At 48.5% G+C, this 18,552-nt stretch overlaps 1 protein-coding gene across 2 annotated transcripts in view; it reads right to left on the bottom strand.

The window, feature by feature from the left end:
• The window catches only part of PAX5 (paired box 5), a 127,979-nt gene that overhangs the window by 96,010 nt on the left and 13,417 nt on the right, over nucleotides 1–18,552 (bottom strand). For both annotated transcript variants that reach the window (XM_039381688.1, XM_027723365.2), the window contains exons 4-5: nucleotides 15,810–15,874; nucleotides 13,707–13,835 (exon numbers count right to left, since the gene is read on the bottom strand). In XM_039381688.1, the coding sequence (XP_039237622.1) occupies nucleotides 13,707–13,835; nucleotides 15,810–15,874 (194 nt within the window). The remainder of the gene's footprint in view (nucleotides 1–13,706; nucleotides 13,836–15,809; nucleotides 15,875–18,552) is intronic.

Below are 18,552 nucleotides of genomic sequence, written 5' to 3'. Positions count from 1 at the left end.
TCTGGAGGGGGGCCAGGAGCGTAAAGACGACCAGAACTGCAAGCAGGATGAACAAGTGAATGCCAACCAGTGATTAAGAGGTGAAATCCCTCAGGTGCAGAGCACACCTGACGCAGGGAGACAGCAGTGGATCAAACCCCTCCAGCCCTGCTGGCACCAGCTCCGACTTTCTAGAGCACCTAGAGAGGGAAAAGCTGGGCAGAGCACAAACCCAGGGAAAATCAGCTACATTTTCTCTGGAGGCAGAGGAAGACCTTATGCCCATATCTCCATCACTCCCCGCTGCTGTGCACACATGCTGGGCCCATGAGGGGGTGCGGAGCACGAGGTACACGGGGGTGCAGAGTGAGAGCCCACACCTTGCCACACATGCACCTTTCTCCCACTGAGCACTGAACACACAGCAATGTAGTAAAGATCTCCTATGAGCCAAGTCATGCCTGTTACATACTATCTGCACTGTGTTCAAAAGTTCTTTGGCACCTTATAAAAATGCAGGTGAGTTTATTCTGGGCTTGCCAGCTATCAAGGCGACTGTCATGGTGTTGGCAATTATATCCACAGGTTTGGCTAAAGCTGGTTTAAAAACCCAGCCCCACGTCTTTGAACAATGTGACCCAAAGGGAAGAGAACCAGCTACAGTGAGCACATCAGTGTACACGTACATACCTATGACTGTCTCTTCTTGTATATACACACACATATATATTATATGTATATGCATGCATAGTAACAATCTGTATTCCATCTGTCCATCCATATAACTATGTAGAGATGCTCATAAAAAAAAAAAATCAGGGGTAATAGGAAAGACCTCTGCACCCTTTGCAATGGTGATTATTGACTGGTTCATTCTGTGCCTGATGGAGATAGCATGATTGCCTGGGATGTACCTTGCAGGTTTCTAAACAGAAGGCTCCAGAATCAATTTTGTGGTAACTGGTTAGATGTGACCAGCTTACAAACTCAGCATGGGTGTCAGGAAGCAAATTCAAGCAGCGCCATTAAGGTTTTTTTAAATATCAGAGGTGAGGAAAGCCTCCCAGTTGGTAAGTCACAGGACAGAGCAGGGATTAATGATTTTGGCTTGGTTTTGTCTCCAAGGTGACAAATGGGTGCACAGCAGGCATGCTGCCATGGCTGGTGGTAGAAGGCGATGCTGAAACTCACAGTTTGCACGGGAAGATTTGTCTCTCCTGAAGTGAGGACAGTGCTGACAGCTTCCACTGAGCAGGACCTGATTAGCTGGAGATCACCACTTCCTTTGCTGTCCTAGGGGTCTGCTCTGCATGGCAGCCGCATGCTGAGGACACCCCCCAACCCCTGCCCAACTTCCCCTGCCCATCACTGCCACCACACCAGCTCCTCTCACAGCCTCTGTAGGAAGTGGTGGTCTTCAAGAGAGGAGCAGAACAGAGGATGTGAGCATCTCGGAAAGTTTGACAAGAACTTGTCCTTGGTGGCCTATATCAGGCAGAGACTCCAGCCCCAGTGGTGGCTAGGGGAACAACACGTGGATACCCCAGTGCCAAACAAGTTTTTCACTTCACTGATCGGTGGAGTGACACCAGTTTCACACTCCAGAGACAAATTACTGGCTCGAGGGCTACATTTTCATCCATGACATTCTAGGAGGAAACGTTCTCAGGGACTTCCCTCAGCTGTGACAAGGCTCTGAAAGTGTGTCCTGGTGTGTGGGAACAAGACCAAGAAGCTTCAGAGGTTTTCACTGATTTGACACACTGGACACTTACTTCACAAGGAACCATGGACAGATTTCAGCATCTCCTCATCCTAAAATCCCTTTAAAGTAAACTGACCCCATAAGATGCTATGGCGGTCAAACCATCAGGCACCAAATGACTCCACAACAAGGACCACTTGGGTGTAAGAGAGGGAGAACAGGTAAACCAAACACTTCTGCCAGCTCAAAGCCACAAACTTAAACAATTCCAAAATTACCTTCCCTGGATTCAGGCATACCTATAATTATGTTCCTCCCATTTCTGAGCACCTGCAACAGTCCTGGGCCACTCTCCGCCCTACCATCCTAGGCCATGATGGATGAGAACTGTTCTTTGTCCCCCCAGTGGGGCTAGGCAGGAAAAGTCAGGATCTGCTGTGCCACAAAACCTTGCTATTCCAGAAATGCCACCTCCTGTGTCCTTCTGCCTTGGGGGAAACTCAGGCAAGAATGGGGAAAGAATTCTCGGGGAAACAACTGGCAATCCAAGGAATCATAGAAGGAAAAGCCCACTACATGACTATTTCTTATTAGTTGACTTATAGACAAAAAAGTCAGGCACTGTCAAGCATGAAATCTTATTGGGACAATAGAGATGGAATTGCCACAGCTGACAGCAGTGTTTACAAGGGCATCATGTGTCGATGCTGCACAGCATGAAACCAGCAGCCCCGTCTAACTCTGTGAATTGCAACAAGAGACAAAATGTCCCACTTGGGACAGGTAGGAATTGTACCACCAAAAATAACCGCTCAGGTGTAAAATCCATTAGAGGTGCATGGAAAGAAATCCAGAGGAGCCTGGTTGACACAGAGGGAGGCTCCTGAGCCCTCTCCAGCCACAGGAGATAGCAAATATGATCTCAGAGAGATCTCTGAGAAATTACCTGCCAGGGGGTTTGGTAGCTTGCCTTCACCTCCAGCCCAGGAGAGTTTGAGTAAGGGGACCAGGAATGCACTCATCCCCACGCTGTAGACTCTGACCCCAAACCGGCGAGTATCGCTGAAGGCTTTCCAGTCAACATACAAAATATGAGACCAGCTGCCTATCTTCAGGCACTCTGAGGCCTGATATGAGGCTGCTGAGAAACCAGTACTACTTCTGAAGGGTCTGAGTGTTTTAAAAGTCTCCACCACCAAATCTGTCTAACTCAAAGGAACCATATTCAGGGTAGACTGGCAGCTGCAGTCCAACATGCACCTAACCAACTCTTTGTTGTGAGACCTTCCAAAGAATGGTCTGACACATAAATGTCCCAGAGACAGCAGCTACAGAAAACTATTGCAAGGTAAGTGAGACTAATAACTATGTGACAGCCCACCAGGCAAAACCCAGCACCCCACCAATTACTGCTGCAATGAGGAGAAACGACACTCTGCTGTCTGAGATGATCACCATTCGACCAAAGCTGTTCTTACAGATGTCTTCTTACTGAAACTTTACTTTCTTCATTTTTTTTTTATTGTAAGTTGATGTGACTCATGTAAAGCACCTGAAAGAAGCACCTTCCCTCGAGGTCATTACCACAGGAGCAGCATCTGTAGCCTTTGGCTTGCTCTGTTCATCAGAATCTGAAGTCCTGGTCTATTGGAAAGTGTCCCTGCCCATGACAGGGGGGTCCGACTAGATGGCCTTTAAAGGTCCCTTCCAACCCAAACCATTCTTTGATTCTACGACTCTAAGTCCTATGAGAGACATCTTTTTACTGGCTTTGTGCCTGTTTACAAGATGTTGGAGTACCACAATGACAGGGTTGCTGGAAGTTTCTGAACAAACAAAGCTTTGGTGAGAGCCGCGCATCCCTACCCAGCCCGTGACTAAAGAAATTCAGAGAGCAGTGGATGCAGCCTACAGGTTGTTGTGGCAGCACCCCACTACAGAGCTACAGGGAAGCAGTTTTATGAAGATGGAATGCCCATGTGATAAGAAAGCTGTTGCATTTCACTGATGTTAGTCCCTGATTTCCAGTCAGTCCCGGATACTGAGATCAGCCAGATCAGCTAGATAGGAGATTTTAACTGGATTTCCTTTCAACACAAGGGCACCTCAAGATTTTCCCAACTTAGTCTTCCTTTTCCATCTGCAAAGTCTGCTCAAGTAAAACAAGAATAAGAAGAGGGATTTGGCTATTTGCAGCGTATATGAATGTCCCAAAGCTCCTGCTGATTGCTGATGATCACTGTTGTGCTCTGCCTGGGCTGCTGGATGTCCAGGACCCCAGAGAGCCACTGGACAGGCATAGGCTGCCCATGCCTCAGGATGTGCATGCACACAGCCTAAGTACTGGGGGTGATGGCATGTTGCCATGTCCTGCACACACTGAATCATAGAATCATAGAATAGATTGGGTTGGAAAAGACCTCCAAGATCATCAAGTCCAACCCTTGATCCAACTCCAATTACTATATCATGGCGCTAAGGGCCATGTCCAATCTTTTTTTAAAAACCTCCAGGGATGGTGAATCCACCACCTCTCTGGGTAGGCCGTTCCAATGCCTGATAACCCTCTCTGTAAAGAATTTCTTCCTAACATCTAACCTAAACCTCCCCTGGCAGAGCTTGAGCCCATGTCCCCTTGTCCTATTGTTGGTTGCCTGGGAGAAGAGACCAACCCCCGCCTGGCTATAACCTCCCTTCAGGTAATTGAAGAGAGTGATGAGGTCGCCTCTAAGCCTTCTCTTCTCCTAAAGACTAAACAACCCCAGCTCCCTCAGCCTCTCCCCATAGGACTTGTGCTCAAGTCCCTTCACCAGCCTCATTGCTCTTCTCTGGACCCGCTCCAGCACCTCAATATCCTTCCTGAACTGAGGGGCCCAGAGCTGAACACAACACTCAAGGTGTGGCCTCACCAATGCAGAGTACAGGGGAAGGATCACTTCCCTCCTCCTGCTGGCCACACTGTTCCTGATGCAGGCCAGGATGCCATTGGCCTTCTTGGCCACCACTGGCTACACTTGAGCCAGTTCATATACTCTTAAAAACATATCTTCCCTTGTGTTCCCAGAGCAAGACTTGTCCCGGGATTTGTGCTCCAGCAGAGCACTCAGCAAATGCTGCCTTTGTAAGCACTACAGCTCTCTGAGCTCTCTTGTGTTCTCATCGCTATACCATGAGAAATTTATGAAGGGGTTTTTCTTGGCTTCTGGTACATCCAGGAAATACAGACAGCCTGCAGGTATGAGTCCAGTGCTCCTGAAGACTCAATATGACCAGCTATTCACGTAACTAGCTAAAAACCACACAAAGTGCAAAATGCAGTCACCATGTCTGGTGTAAGTAAACCCAAATGGGACTATTCTGCAAACACCATGACAGGCCAAAATGGGCAGGATTCAATCAATACTGCACAAGCACCTCTAGCAATGAACAACCCTCATGCAAACAGTACACACAAAGACCATGGCAGACAAAAACTGAACTGAAGAAAGCCTCTTGTCTCAAGACACCTCCATTTTCTGCGTCTCACTGATTTTGCACTGTCTGCTTATAAGGAACTTCCTGATTGGCAGCAACAGCAATTACAGCTTAAAATATAAACTCCAGAGCTTCCCAAAGCACCAACAGAGAAAAAGTGGTTTTCCACTATCATTTAGGATTTCAGGAGGCTGTCATTTCAGCCAAAGAAATAATTCTGACTTTAAAACCCCAGTAAGCTCGAATCAAATCTTGCTCCAACTGCAAAAGCAAATTTGAGTTCTTACATGATAATCCTGGCACTAGGGCTGCATTTTGTGCAGCCATTGAGAAGGCAGATGACCTGCCATTACCTGCAGAACTGTTTACTGCTCCCCCAGGGGCAGGAGCAGACTTGGAAGGAGAAGGAAGACCCCGGTCAACTCACACCCCCAGCCATCTTGCACCCCCACCCTGGTGGTCACCCCAGCAGGCAGAACGAACACAGGACAAGGTGATGGGAAAGTCATTACCTCTTCTGGGGGCAAGGGGGAAGCCTGACACAAAAAATACATGATATTTGCGTAGCTTCAGATACCACAAAGGTGCCAAATCATTTACTTAATGCCATGACACTGGACCTTTCATGTGGGAATACCCTCTGCGTCTTTTCAAGCATCGCCTGCAAATGGCCAAATCTCTATCTTCCAGGATAAAGAAGGCTGAGCCACTGCAGCTCCCCTAAGCTCCCCAAACACATTTGAAGTACAAGCATTTGTTTTAACAGCACAAATGTATGCTGACAGACCCAAGCAAAACTGATGTACAAACGGGGAAAAAGGGAAAAAATCCAGCATCGCACACCATGACAAAAAGCATGTGGCCCTTCTCTCACAGAAATGCCTCACCCAAGAGCATTGTGTGAAGAAAAGTCACAAAACTAACCAGGTAGACCACCAAAAAGCCAAACAATCTTTTCTTCATTTTGTTCTTCAGTTCTCTGAAAGGTCTCTATCATCATTTAAGAGGTGGAAAACTATTTGTGAAAGTCTGTAAGTAATATAATTTATCCAACTAGGACAAAACTTTTATCACCTCTCTCTGTATATACACATAGGTGACAGAAGCATTAGAGGCACATAGATACATGCTCTCTGCAGGTACATAGGTACATATGTGCACTGTGACAGTACCTCAGCATTTCCTCCTCTCTGGATTCTACCAATTTCTCAGTAAATCAGAATGATCTTGCTTGTGACTTTTCCACTTTATTTTATATTAGCATTTATAACAAATATCCATCAAAACTGACAAGTCAAGTCCTGCTTGTCCACAAAATTGCTTCTTCTTTGGAAAATGCATTCCCACAGAAGAATCCTGGCCAGACCCGATACTGGCACTGTCAGGATGATCTGTTGAGTCACCTAAACAGAACTTTAGCTAAACCTACATGGTTGTTTTTTGAAAAACATCTAGCACTCAACAGCTCCTGATGTGAATAGCTGGAACTACAGCAGGGCTTTAAAGAGTGGTGGAAGTCTGGACTTTTAATTAACATAGTTCCAGGAAAATCTCTGCTCTGCTGAAGCCAGTGGCAAACCCACAAGGCTTCACCCTGGAACCAGAGGAGAGGTCTCTAGAAAATAGGGGCCCCAGGGACTGGATTAGGAGAAACGTGACAAACATGCTTGATACGCACACAAGAGAGCTGATAAACCCCTCCCTCAGAAGGGGCAGCTGCGCTGGCAGAGAGTTTTCCCGCACTGAGTTGCAAACAGGCTAGCATCACCAACAGCCAGGGCAAAACCAGCCCATCCCTCCACACCTCTCAGGCACGAGGGCATGGGGACATCCCCCTCCAAGAACAGCTGCCTGCCAGCCACTGCCATGTACCTGGCCATGCTTATGTCCACAGGGACCCCACAGGAGTCATCAGCTGGAAGCAATACCCCAGAGCTAGGGATGCAGGTAGTCCCAGGTATCCAGCATGCTCGCAGCTCGGAGCATCACAGAGGAGCTGGGAAGCACACTGATGGCTAAGAGTGTGGAATGCTTCACTGTTCCACAGAACTGAACAGCTTCGTCCGAAGAGGACTTCAGCCCACAGGCTCCCTGACCCAGCCAGCAGAGCCTGATCCTTCCCAATCCACTGTCCTGTATGAGCAGCACTCAGGTGAACACATTGCCCTCAAACATCAGAAGAGCTCAGTTTGGATGCTGAAATGGCTTTTTGTTTCATTTTCATGCATTTAGACATTCAGAACTTTCTCGGAAGCTAAGACTATGTAATTTTAATGCTGCTGTAGCAGAGATTTGAACTGAGTCACGTTTATTCTTTTTTCCCTAGAATTTCATGAGGAATGTCAAAATATTCTCTTTTTCTCTCAAAGACAAATCCTGTGCCTGCTGAGCTCCCCTTGCTAATGTCTGGTGGCTGAATCAGCACCAATAAGCCCACAGGTGGAGGATAGTTCTTGAAACACTCAAAGGTTTTATTATTATGCCTTGGGGCAGTCAGACTCCTCCTCCAGGCATCCACCATCATCCATGGGTGACACCATCACTGCTAGTGTCAAACCAATACTGTCCACATGTGACACCGTTACTGATGGCATAAATAAAACATTGTCCATGGGTGATATCATCAAGGCTCATGTCAAACTGCCCGCATGAGTAGAGTCTGCTGCCACTTCAGCACATTCAGAATGGACCATGTAAGATACACAAAAGGTAAATATAAAGAGTGAAACAAAAGAAACCCCCCGCTATTCTGAGAAATTATATCCAAGGACGTAAAAGAACAAAAAGCCTCCACCAAGCCACAGATGGCACAGATGAAGCCATCACTGCAATGTAATGGCAAAGTCCACATCAAACTCCTTTTAAAAAGGTGATGTCAGAATCCATGTGGTGAGGAAAAAAACCTCTCTTTCAAAGAGTTAAAGAACTGATGGGACAGCCTACCCTGCACTGCAACCCCTGGAACAGAACCCTGAACACAACAGACAGTCTGCATCAGCAGGAGAAATTCAGAACAGTATTTGCTGACTCTGCAAAACCCCATTCCCTTCAAATGCTTCATCTCATTGTAGTCATGTAGTCACTGGACTTGTCCGCTGGGGTAAAAATAACTCCAGTGAGTAAGCGCTGCTGCAATGGCACTAGAAATCACTAAAGTAAACTCCAACACTTCCCTGGGACTCTGCAGCACCTAGTCCACATTGGGCTCCCTTTGGAGGCCACTGACCTTCTGTCATGCAGCCTCTGAGACATTTGTGCCCACATCCCTGCAAACCTCTGCCTAGCTGTGAGTGTAGCTTCTTGTTTCTGTCCATCTGGGAAAACACAGTTGATGGGCCTGCTATGGAGGAAAGTCACAAGATGCAGAAACACTCTGTTTTATCAATCCTGACTCATGTTTAGTTGTGTTTGCTCTGCTTTTCCCTGTCTCTCTGTCCCCAGACGTGTCACTGACTCGGTGAGATCATGCTCGCCTTCGTCACTGCCAAGAACTTCACTAGCTGATCTCAACAGTGGCCATAGTACTGGTGTCGTTGAAAACAACCCCAGTAGCTTCAGCTGCTGCTCAGGTCAACGCTGCTTGGATACCCAGATGTGCCTAACCCAGGGCATCCCTTCATGAAAATGTGGTGACTGTAAAACAGGATGGTTCTCTAACACACTGGATTGCATCCACCCCTAGTTACCTCTCATTTCCATTAGGGTCCCAGTCCCTCTTGGAGGCTTATCCTCTTAGACAGAGGGCTGTGACCCAAACATCTGGAAATATACCGTGTCTGTGATTAAAAGTAAGGCATTTTTCAGAGTTCAGTTGAGGAAATAAAGCACCAGCGCTTACATCATTGCACTAGATGCTGACAACATCAGGTTATGATTGGTAAGAATGGAAACAAAACAACTGGTATAAGTGGAGGTCTCCTGCCACACTGGTTTCAATTCCCCAAACTGCTCCACTTCTGAGAAGACTCCATAAAGGTAAATTTGAAATATAGTCTGCTCTTTGGTGCAGGTACTTAAATCTGATAAACCTCTCCTTCAGCAAGAAAGGGAGGGTTGGGAGCATTCCATGCACCATTTGTTGAGGGTGTCTTGTTTAATTTGAGCAAACAGGGCCATAGACTCTTTGCTGTCAGGCACTCATGGATGCATGTAGCCTTTTGCTCTAACCAGCTGCATTTACACAAGGAAAGCACACAGGCCAACTGGTCTAGCACAGCCCATGTCCCTGCAGGGAAACTGCATTATCTTCTGTGTCACCAGGGCAGTGGCACGGTGCCCCTCCATGCCAACCCCTTTGCTAGCAGACAGTAGCTGAGAGGATGCCAGCTTGCACACTCTAAAATCAGACCAGGGCAGTGACAACCCTATAGTGGGTTTGTTGGGTTTTTTTCCAAAAGCTGAAATTTGATGATCCTTGTGAGTCCCCTCCAACTCATAGGATATTCTATGATTCTATGATTCTAACCATAGCAGGATGGGCCAGATGACATTTGTGCCTACACATTGATGGTCTCTATTTTAGCAGCATAGAAGTAGTGTTAGTTGGTAGACATGACAGACATCCTGAACTTACAGAGCAACTCTGTATGCAAACAGATTTCAGACTGGCTTGGCTGCTGCTCATGTTCACTCACTGCCCTTATTACCTGCCAGTATCAGAGATTTCTGCACATTTCTGTGTCAGAAGTGAGAACTCAAGCATACTTCTGTGTTCTTGGACTGGGCAAAGCTGCTAAAGCATGTAAATCTCTAGGAGTGAAAAAACAGGGGGCTAGTAGAAGACTCACAGTCAGGCATACACACTCCAACATAACATGCAGTATTTGCTCTAAGGGGCATCATTCCCATCTGGAGGAATGGTTTGTGTTTTGCAAAAAGCAAGGAGGAACCACAAGGATGGAGATTCTCATGATTATTCCAACTCCTGTTTATAAACCCACTGGCAACCAGTCTCATCTCTCTGCAACGGTACAGGAACGAGCCTCTTCCCACAGTCCCAGGGCAGCCCTGACAGCAATCACAGCTGGAGCAGAACACAAATGGCAGCTGCCTGCACCAAAGGCGGGGCTCATATGCAGGTGTGCTCAAACCAGGCAGCTCAAGCCCTACACAGACCAGCAAGCAGAGGGCTCTGCATGAGGTGCAACAGAACTCCTTCACTCAGCACGTCCCCACAGCAGCCAGCGTTGCCCCCACACACTGCCCCCGTTCCAGAGAGGTGAACACTCTTGGAAAGGACCAGCAGGCACAGTGTGTCTCTCATAGAGTACAGGGCTGGCTCTTGGGAAAGCAGGAGTCCTTTGGTGGAGGGATGCCACTCTGCCACAGAGACAGCCTGAGCTCTCAAGGAGACCCCAGATGAGAGGCACATTCCATGTTTCGGGCACACGTGCTTGTTCCAGGCTCTCTCAGCTGGGGTTACACAAACACAGCAGGCCCATCACACTTGGCCTTAAGCCCTTCTGACATCTCTCTCACACCTGCACAGCTCTGCAGGATGGAAATAAGGGCTGTGAAAGAGAGGACTGAAGGGAGAAGGAAGGGTGCGCTCTACCTTACCATGCACTGACCCTTCTTTACCCATCATCCTCAGAGCGCACTTCAGAGCACTCCAGAGCAGCCCAGTAGCCTCCTTCATCCCCAAAATATGCCCTGGTCTCCTGGGCATATTTTCATCCCACCTGGGGATGAAGCTCCCTTTTGCCCTCTTCTCAGTGCTTGACAAGGATTATTTAACCCCACTTCAGAAAGCTTTGACTTCTGAACAGAGGATGCTCAGCACTTCCCAAAATATATACCCTGTCAGGTGTCATTATGAGACCACCACTCCCTACCGTGGCCAGTGTAGTGTAATCTGTCCCTGGGTGTCCACTGGCTGTGGGCACTAGATGGAGCATTCAGATTGTTCTGACTCGGGGTCTTGCTGTCCTAAAACAGACCCCATTCAGGGCAGGCACCACAGCACAATGACTCCAAGCACCCCTATCACCCATCTGCACCTCTACAGGCCTTCCCTGAGCCATGGGGCCAGGCAAATGTGCATCCACAACGCTCAAGGAGGCAATCTGCAGGCAGAACAGCAAGGCTGGTGCCCAGCATCCTCTACTGCTGGAGGTTGCAGTGTCTCTCTGCCTTGTTACAGAACAGCCTGCTCTTCGTGTCAGTCTCCAGTAGTATGTCCTTTAACCACAAGTGAAAGCAACCGATCCCCCACGAAGACACATCTGCTCCAAGTCCATATTACAACAGGGAAAAAAATTACACCTTCAGCTATATAAACCAATAAAGACTGTCTGATTTGGCTTGCCCCTGTTGCTACTCAGCAAGCTTCCCACTGGGTTAAAGACTGGTGACATCTGCTAAAAAATTGTCAAGAGTAAGGAGAACAAAACTGGGTAATGAATCACACCAAGTGTTCAGTGCAGCTGGAAGATGGAGGGGTAAGTCCACCCACCTCACCCCCAGGCCAAGGGTAGCCAGAACAGCCAGACGAGTGCTACACAGCAGGTGGCTCCAGCAAACGTGCACATGGAGGTAGAGCAGCAGGCATGCACCTTCCAACAGCTATCAAGAAACGGCACATCACAGCAAAGGACACGATGTGAGGGGTTTGCTGCTGAGGGAGCCTCTTCAAAGTCACGAAATGGTAAAGTTAACTCTGCCCCCTTGTGCATCTACATCATGATACAGGCCATAATTAGGTGACATGCTTCTCCTCTTTGCGTCAGAGGCATGTATAGCAGATACAACCCAGCTCCCTGTCACCTGCAGCACAGAGCTTTGGGACACCTCCATGGGCACCTCACACACACTCGGACCCATCCAGAGGGACCCTGTGCTAAGTAGGATGGGGAGGGGTTATGGATGCTCCTGGGGATCCTCCCAACAAACAAAGACGTTGGAGTACTTGACTATGCCTCTTCAAATCTGCAGCTCTGAGCCTATTATAAAAGCAGCTTAAACAGCCTGCTGAGGACAGCATTACTGTCCAGCTTAGGAGCTCGAAAACCATGACTCATTCTGCCAGACTGATGGGGGTTGCTTAGATATCACATGCTCACTTCTAGATGTGAACTGGCAAAAGCTGGGGAGGTTCTCAGTCCTGCTTCTGGGAACTGCTTTTGCTTTTCAAGGAAGAACTTCATTCTTTTCTCTGCTGTTAAACCAGAGTCTTCTCACAGGCACCCAAAAACTGGCAGCTCAGGAGAGTGCTGTGACACAGAAGCCATGTGGTCTCAACACAGGCAGCCTACCTCCTGACCTAGCCGATAAAATACAAAACTTCCACCCTACCTCCTTTAATGCATGTATTTAACTAAGCACCTGTGGCCCGGATTTGGAAAAAAGTATCAGATGTACAATCACAGACTTGAGTAACAACAGCATATTCAGCAAGTCCCTGAGCACAGGGACATTTGTACTCCCACCATCAGACCAGTTCTCACATAGCTGACATTGACCCCATCAACCTCTGGCAGTTTTCCCCCCAGTTTCAGTAAATCTAGCTCGACTCTGATCATGTGCTTCCACTAAAGCATCCACAGGCGCATTGTCCTGTTTGTGCAACTCAGGCACCGGGTTGCTGGCATGATTTTAGCTGTGTCTCCCCCAGAGAGGGGGGGTTAATGCCACTACAGCTTCATCACACCCACCCACCACCCCCTCCATCCCGGAGGGGTTGGGCAGCGGGGGACAGTGGGGGCAGTGCAGGGGTGCAGATCCATGCAGGCTGCAGGGCAGTGCTGGACCCACACCAGCAGCAGGAGCTGAGGAACATGAGTGCTCCCCAGAAGATGCAGAAGCCTGACACAGCAGGAAGGGGATTCCTCCTCGAGGAGACTTCCACATCCTCCACTGCAGCATCCCCGCTATGGCTCTGACATCCCCTCCACTTCACAGCCACAGCCTCAGCTCCTCTCTTTAAGCTCTTACAAAATGAAAGGAATGGTCCTTCTAGTCCATCTCTGGTACCCTTCTCTCCAAAGCATTGCTTTCAGTAAGATGCAGAACAAAACAGGACCATAAACCTCGTGGTGGATCTGAGGAGTACTAGCAATATCCAATCCCAAAAGGCTGTGCTAACTTCCACCCTCCAAGACTGACAAAAGCCCCTGCTGAGAAGGACCTTAGAGAAACATCATGGCAGACAGCTCTGCACTTTATTTTCTGTCTCTTTGTGGCTATTTCCTCTTTCAGAGTCAACACAATAGTGACTCTTCCCCTGTTCCCTGGCAGGAGGGAAATGTTCCACAGATAGGACAAGGGTCTGGTTCAAAACTGACTCACTCACTGCCAGAGCTTTCTGACACACTCAGACAAGACCCTCCTCAAAGAGGTCCTGCTCCTGGCCACTGGCTCGCTTCAAAGGTCCCTGACGTGGCTGTGACCTTGGCACAGTCCTGCTGAAAAAAACCAAACCGCAGCACAGCCAACAGCAAGAGATGTCCACAGCTCCGTCACATCACACACACAGAGCACCCACCCCAGCCCCAGCCCACCCTTCTAGCCACGCATCCGTGCACACCCCCAAGAAAGCAGCTCCTGCTACCTTCGTCCCGCTTGCGCTTGTTGTTCTCGGTGCTGGGGGAGGCGATTCCCAGGATCCCACTGATGGAGTAGGATGAGCCAGCAGAGTCAGTGGTGACAGAGGACACCTGGGTGACAGATCCCGTGGAGGCTGCAAGGCAAGGACAGGCAGTCGGTCACAGGACAACATGGGCACCAACCTACCCAAAAGCCACTGGCCCCCATGGCATGATGGAGGTGGGCCGGGGCTCTGCCAGCCACCATGGCTCCTCCAGCTCAGGAAGGACACTCGCCCAGACTAACCACACCCAGTCCAACCCAGCTGCATGCCACAGCAGCCCAGTGCAGCAGTGGGAGCAGAGGCACGGTCAGCCCCCGCCCCTATCACAAGGGGCTGGGTGCATGCACTGTGAGATGGGAGGTGCTTTTCCTTTAGCAGTGAGATATCCCACCCCTCTCGAGGCTGGCGGGGAACACTCATTGCTTGGGGCAGCAGAAACCACCCAGTGATACAGCAGCCCATGTCACCAGCAAAGGCGGACAGAGCTTTGTGGGAACACAGCCATGCAGAGAGAAAGGAGCTGCCACAAAAAGGGTCCTGGGACAGGAACCTCCTTGGAGTGGAGCAACTCGCATTTACTGTGCTAGGTGTGGTTCCTGCATCCTGATGAACCACCTGGCCAATGAAGATCCTGCACAGCTGGGGTTGCCCACGGATGGACAGCTGAATGGCCCTGAGGTTCCCCAAAATATGAATAAAATCCACTTGGCTTTGGTAGAGCCCTCAGGAAAGGGTACTGGGTGTGTCCACCAAGGGAAGTCACTCATCACAACCAACATCAGCCTGGAGTTGCCACACCACTCTGCAAACACTGTCCACATGATGCCGTGGGAGTCCAAGGTTGCAAGGAAGCAGGCAGAGGAGGGAGCACACCATCAACTTGATCAACTCATAGACTGAGCCTGCCCTACCACGTCCTTGCATCCTAAAAGTCACTGTGCAGACCACCAGGACAGGGTGCGGAGATATGCTGCAGGACCACACCGAAGACCCCTAGCCACAACTCACACAGAGCACACTAGTGCTGCCTTTATCAACTCCAATCCCTGAGAAAAAAGATTGTTCTTCTCTTCCCTGCTCTTGTTTTTCTCAAGGAGAGACAGGCCTTAAGCCACCACAGCGAGATAAGGCATGCTTTTCCTTCATGAGATTGTTTTGCCATTTCCTAGAGAGAAAGGCTGATGACATGGGGTCTGCAGTGTGACTTTCTGACAAGCCCAAAGAGCGCAAGCGACTCTGCAACTTCTGTCTCTGTCTCAGCACATCCTTCCCAAGCATGTGGTACCAAAAGTTTCATCAAATCACAGGTAACAGCACAAAGGCAGAGAGGAGCTAGGGCCCCCAGACCATCTCCTGCTGGGCAAGGGCTGACCTGTGCCACCGTGGGTTTCGTGGAACAGGGACAGAAAGAAAGCAGCCCTGAGCCCTGACCGAGCCCCTCCATCCCCGCCACATCGCAGCACAGCAGCATCTACCCCCCACAGAAAGACACTGTCAGCCAGGGGAAGGGCTGAGGGTGCCTCACCAGCCTGGGTGTCTCCCTGTGCCAGCATCACCTGCCTAAAGGCACAGCACCACTGCTCTGCAGCTGAATTAAAAGTTTCAGAAAGTTTTGCTACCTCTTCACTCAAGACTGCAACTGCACAAAGAATTATGGAAGGGATAGCTGATAGACGAAAAAAACACATTCAAAACTACTTACTGACTAATGATGCAGAAAATGTTATGAATAAGTATCCCTTTCTTGATTTATTACTTTAATTATCTGACATTCTATAGACCCCCATTAGTGGGGTTTTTTTTGGTTTAGATTTCAATTTTCTGTCTCATGGTGAAAGCTATTTATCATAATAATCAGTAAAATTCAAAACCTTTTAGCAGTATTTATAAAATTCATTTACTATGTTCAGCCCTTGGAGAATGACAAAGAAGGCACATTAGCACGTGTGCTGAAGTGTTTTATGCAGAATTATCTGTCCATAAGAATGATTAAAAGTTCTCTAGAATATTTGTAAGCCATTATGTGTTTTTTTTAATATATTTTTTAAAAAAAGTTTTCCTTACCTATGCTGTGACTGGAGGCTGGTACCTGCTGATTGGGTGGCTGCTGCACCTTCGTCCGTATGATCCTGTGAGCAGTGGAAAAGAAACAACCACTTAGCATTAAGCACACAATTGTAGGGGTCATCAGACACTATTTTTCCAGTGCAGAACACCTATATCAATACAAAAATTCCCTTCATGTGTATGCTCCCCTTGTCATTCACGGAATTATCAAAGTCTGATGAATGGATCCAGGACTACATTTGTGCCCCCAGCCCCTGCCATTAGGGACGTCGGGGTGACATTTCACAGAATCATTTTGTGATTTTATTCAGGTTGGAAGGGACCTAATGGGTCATCTGATCCAATCTCCCTGCTCAAGCAGGGTCATCCCAGAGCACATTACACAGGATTGCATCCAGATGGTTCTCAGAATGCTTCAGAGTTTGATGCTTTGGTGTCTCTGAGGACCCAGTCCTCACTACCCAGGAAAGTGACATCCATCACTATCTGGGCAACCACCAGGCCAGCACCCCCTCCCCAGGAAGCTGGACCTCTCTGAGCCCAGAGGTCCCAGCAAGCTGTGGTTTGCACTCTTGGGTGATGGGACACTTTTGCAAGGCTGTCCCTAGACTGCCCCAGCTATGGCACTCACACACCTTAGAAAAGGAGCTGCTTAGCCAAATCATTATTAAAAAAAAAAAAAAAAAGACATGTGAGAACTAATGTCAATCTTAAAACCTGAATGCCCACATTGTCATCACTGGGGACATCAGTCTCCGGTCTGGTTTATATTTGCGCCAATCAGGAAAAATTCAGAGATACAGAAAAAGCAGTAGGCATGTGTGGTGGTGCAGGACAAAGGGCACCAGCTACAAAGAGAGATGCTGGGAAGATGCTACACACAGTGCTCACCTGCCCATGTGCTATGGAAAAAGAAAAGACAGGGTCAGAAACACTTCCAGAGATCACACAGCTCTGCCTCTGACTGCAGCAGAGGTGGAAGGGGCTGGAAGGAGTCATGTCCTTGGCTCACCACACATTCCCCCGCTTCAGGCACTGCTGGCACAGCAGCAAGGCCACAGCGAGCATTTCTTCCCTCTGTGCCAGACAAACTCTCCCCCATTCCTGCCTGCCGTGTATCTGGAAGACAGGAGAGGAGGGGGCGGAACGGGCGTGGGGGTCACAGGAACACACAGCAGTTCCTTGCTGGAAAGCCCCGCCATGAGCCAGCACAGGGACCACCACTGGTGACACCCAACCCCACCCCAGAAGAGAGTGTTCTGCCATTCCCTTCCCCTCCCAATCCTCAGAGGAGTCCGATGGAATCTGGCAGGGGTTTGGTCTGTCCACAAGCCATCTTTTGGCTGCCAGACCCTGGGTGTCAGGCACGGTCAGTGTATTGGTCCCAGCAGCACAACCCTCAGGACAGTCAGCCCAGGACAATGGGCAGGAACAGCTGTGACAGCAGCTTTAGCGGGGGAGCCAAAGCAATGGAGCCTGCACGGGTGAGAGTGGAAACAGCCCCCTGTACAAGCCTGTCATGGTGAAAGAAGTGTGTCCAGGGCCTTCTGACACATAAACATCTTCATCTCTGGAGGGTTGGAGGGCTAGAGCAGTTTGAAGCAGCTGGACAGCTCTCAGCTTATTTGGGCAAAGCTAATCACAATGATTAATTAAGTCTTAATCACAGAGACTTGCTCCTGCTATGGAAGAGTGGCCTGTTATTAATATTAATGTTATTAATTAATAACAGTAATTATTATTTACTCTTATATGCAGTTAGCAGCTAAACTCATCTGGTAAAAGGCTCCCTTGGCAGCGGGGATGTGCTGGGAATAGCCCATTCCCATAGCCCCAGTGTTTCGCAGGAGCACCATCAGCATCCTGGGAGGGAACAGCACAGCTTCAGGGAAGCCCCCTGCACCATGGAGCAGGGGGACAGCACAGCAGCCCTGTCCTCCTCTGTGCAGAAATGCCAGCTGCAGGAGGACAGGAACTATGCTGCAAGATCTGGGTGGGCTCAAGTGTGCAACAACCAGGTAGTCCCTGATTTGCACCTCAGTGGAGAGCAAGAGCATCATGGGCACAGGGCTGCATCCTTCCCACTCCAGCAAAGTCTCAAAATATATACTCAATATTAAATATGAGCATAAAGATCACAGACTACTGGAACCGGAAGGATTTAGCATTTAAGCCAAGTGTTTTGATGTGAATTCAAAGTTCTTTGTCACATGGCTGTTTAGACTGGGTTTTCAGGATGAGGTCCTAGGTCAACAAAAACTATTCTCCAGCTACACCAACTGATTAAAACAGATTGCATGCATTTCTTAAAAGGTATTTCAAACCTTTGAGAAAAAAAAAAGATTTTAGCAGATGAGAAAGAATTGGATTTGCAGCAAAAAAACTTGGTGGTGGATCATCAAATGGGTTACTGATACAAAGGCAGTGGGGATGTGGGCATTCATGAGTGTGGAAACACACAAGAACACAGCAAGAGAAACATGGAAACTGCCTCAAAACCAGACTGGAAGCTACTTAAATCTCCCTTTTTCCTAAAGATGTGAGTGCCCTTTTTGCAGTTTTTTGGAGGATGTTTGAAGTTCTCCTATACAAACATAGAACTGCTTACAGCACCCACACTTCTCACATGACCCCGTCTGACGTTAATGGAAGCAGAGCTTTCCCTGAATTATTTGATATTTTCCTTCGTTTTTCCCCGTATCTGTATTATTTTTCAAACTCTCTTTAAAACTGAAGACAC

This window comes from Pipra filicauda, unplaced genomic scaffold (assembly GCF_003945595.2).
Source record: "Pipra filicauda isolate LSUMZ 115617 unplaced genomic scaffold, ASM394559v2 scaffold236_size1216567_pilon, whole genome shotgun sequence".
Classification (NCBI taxonomy): Eukaryota; Metazoa; Chordata; class Aves; order Passeriformes; family Pipridae; genus Pipra; species Pipra filicauda.
This window is presented reverse-complemented; position numbering and strand designations above follow the sequence as displayed.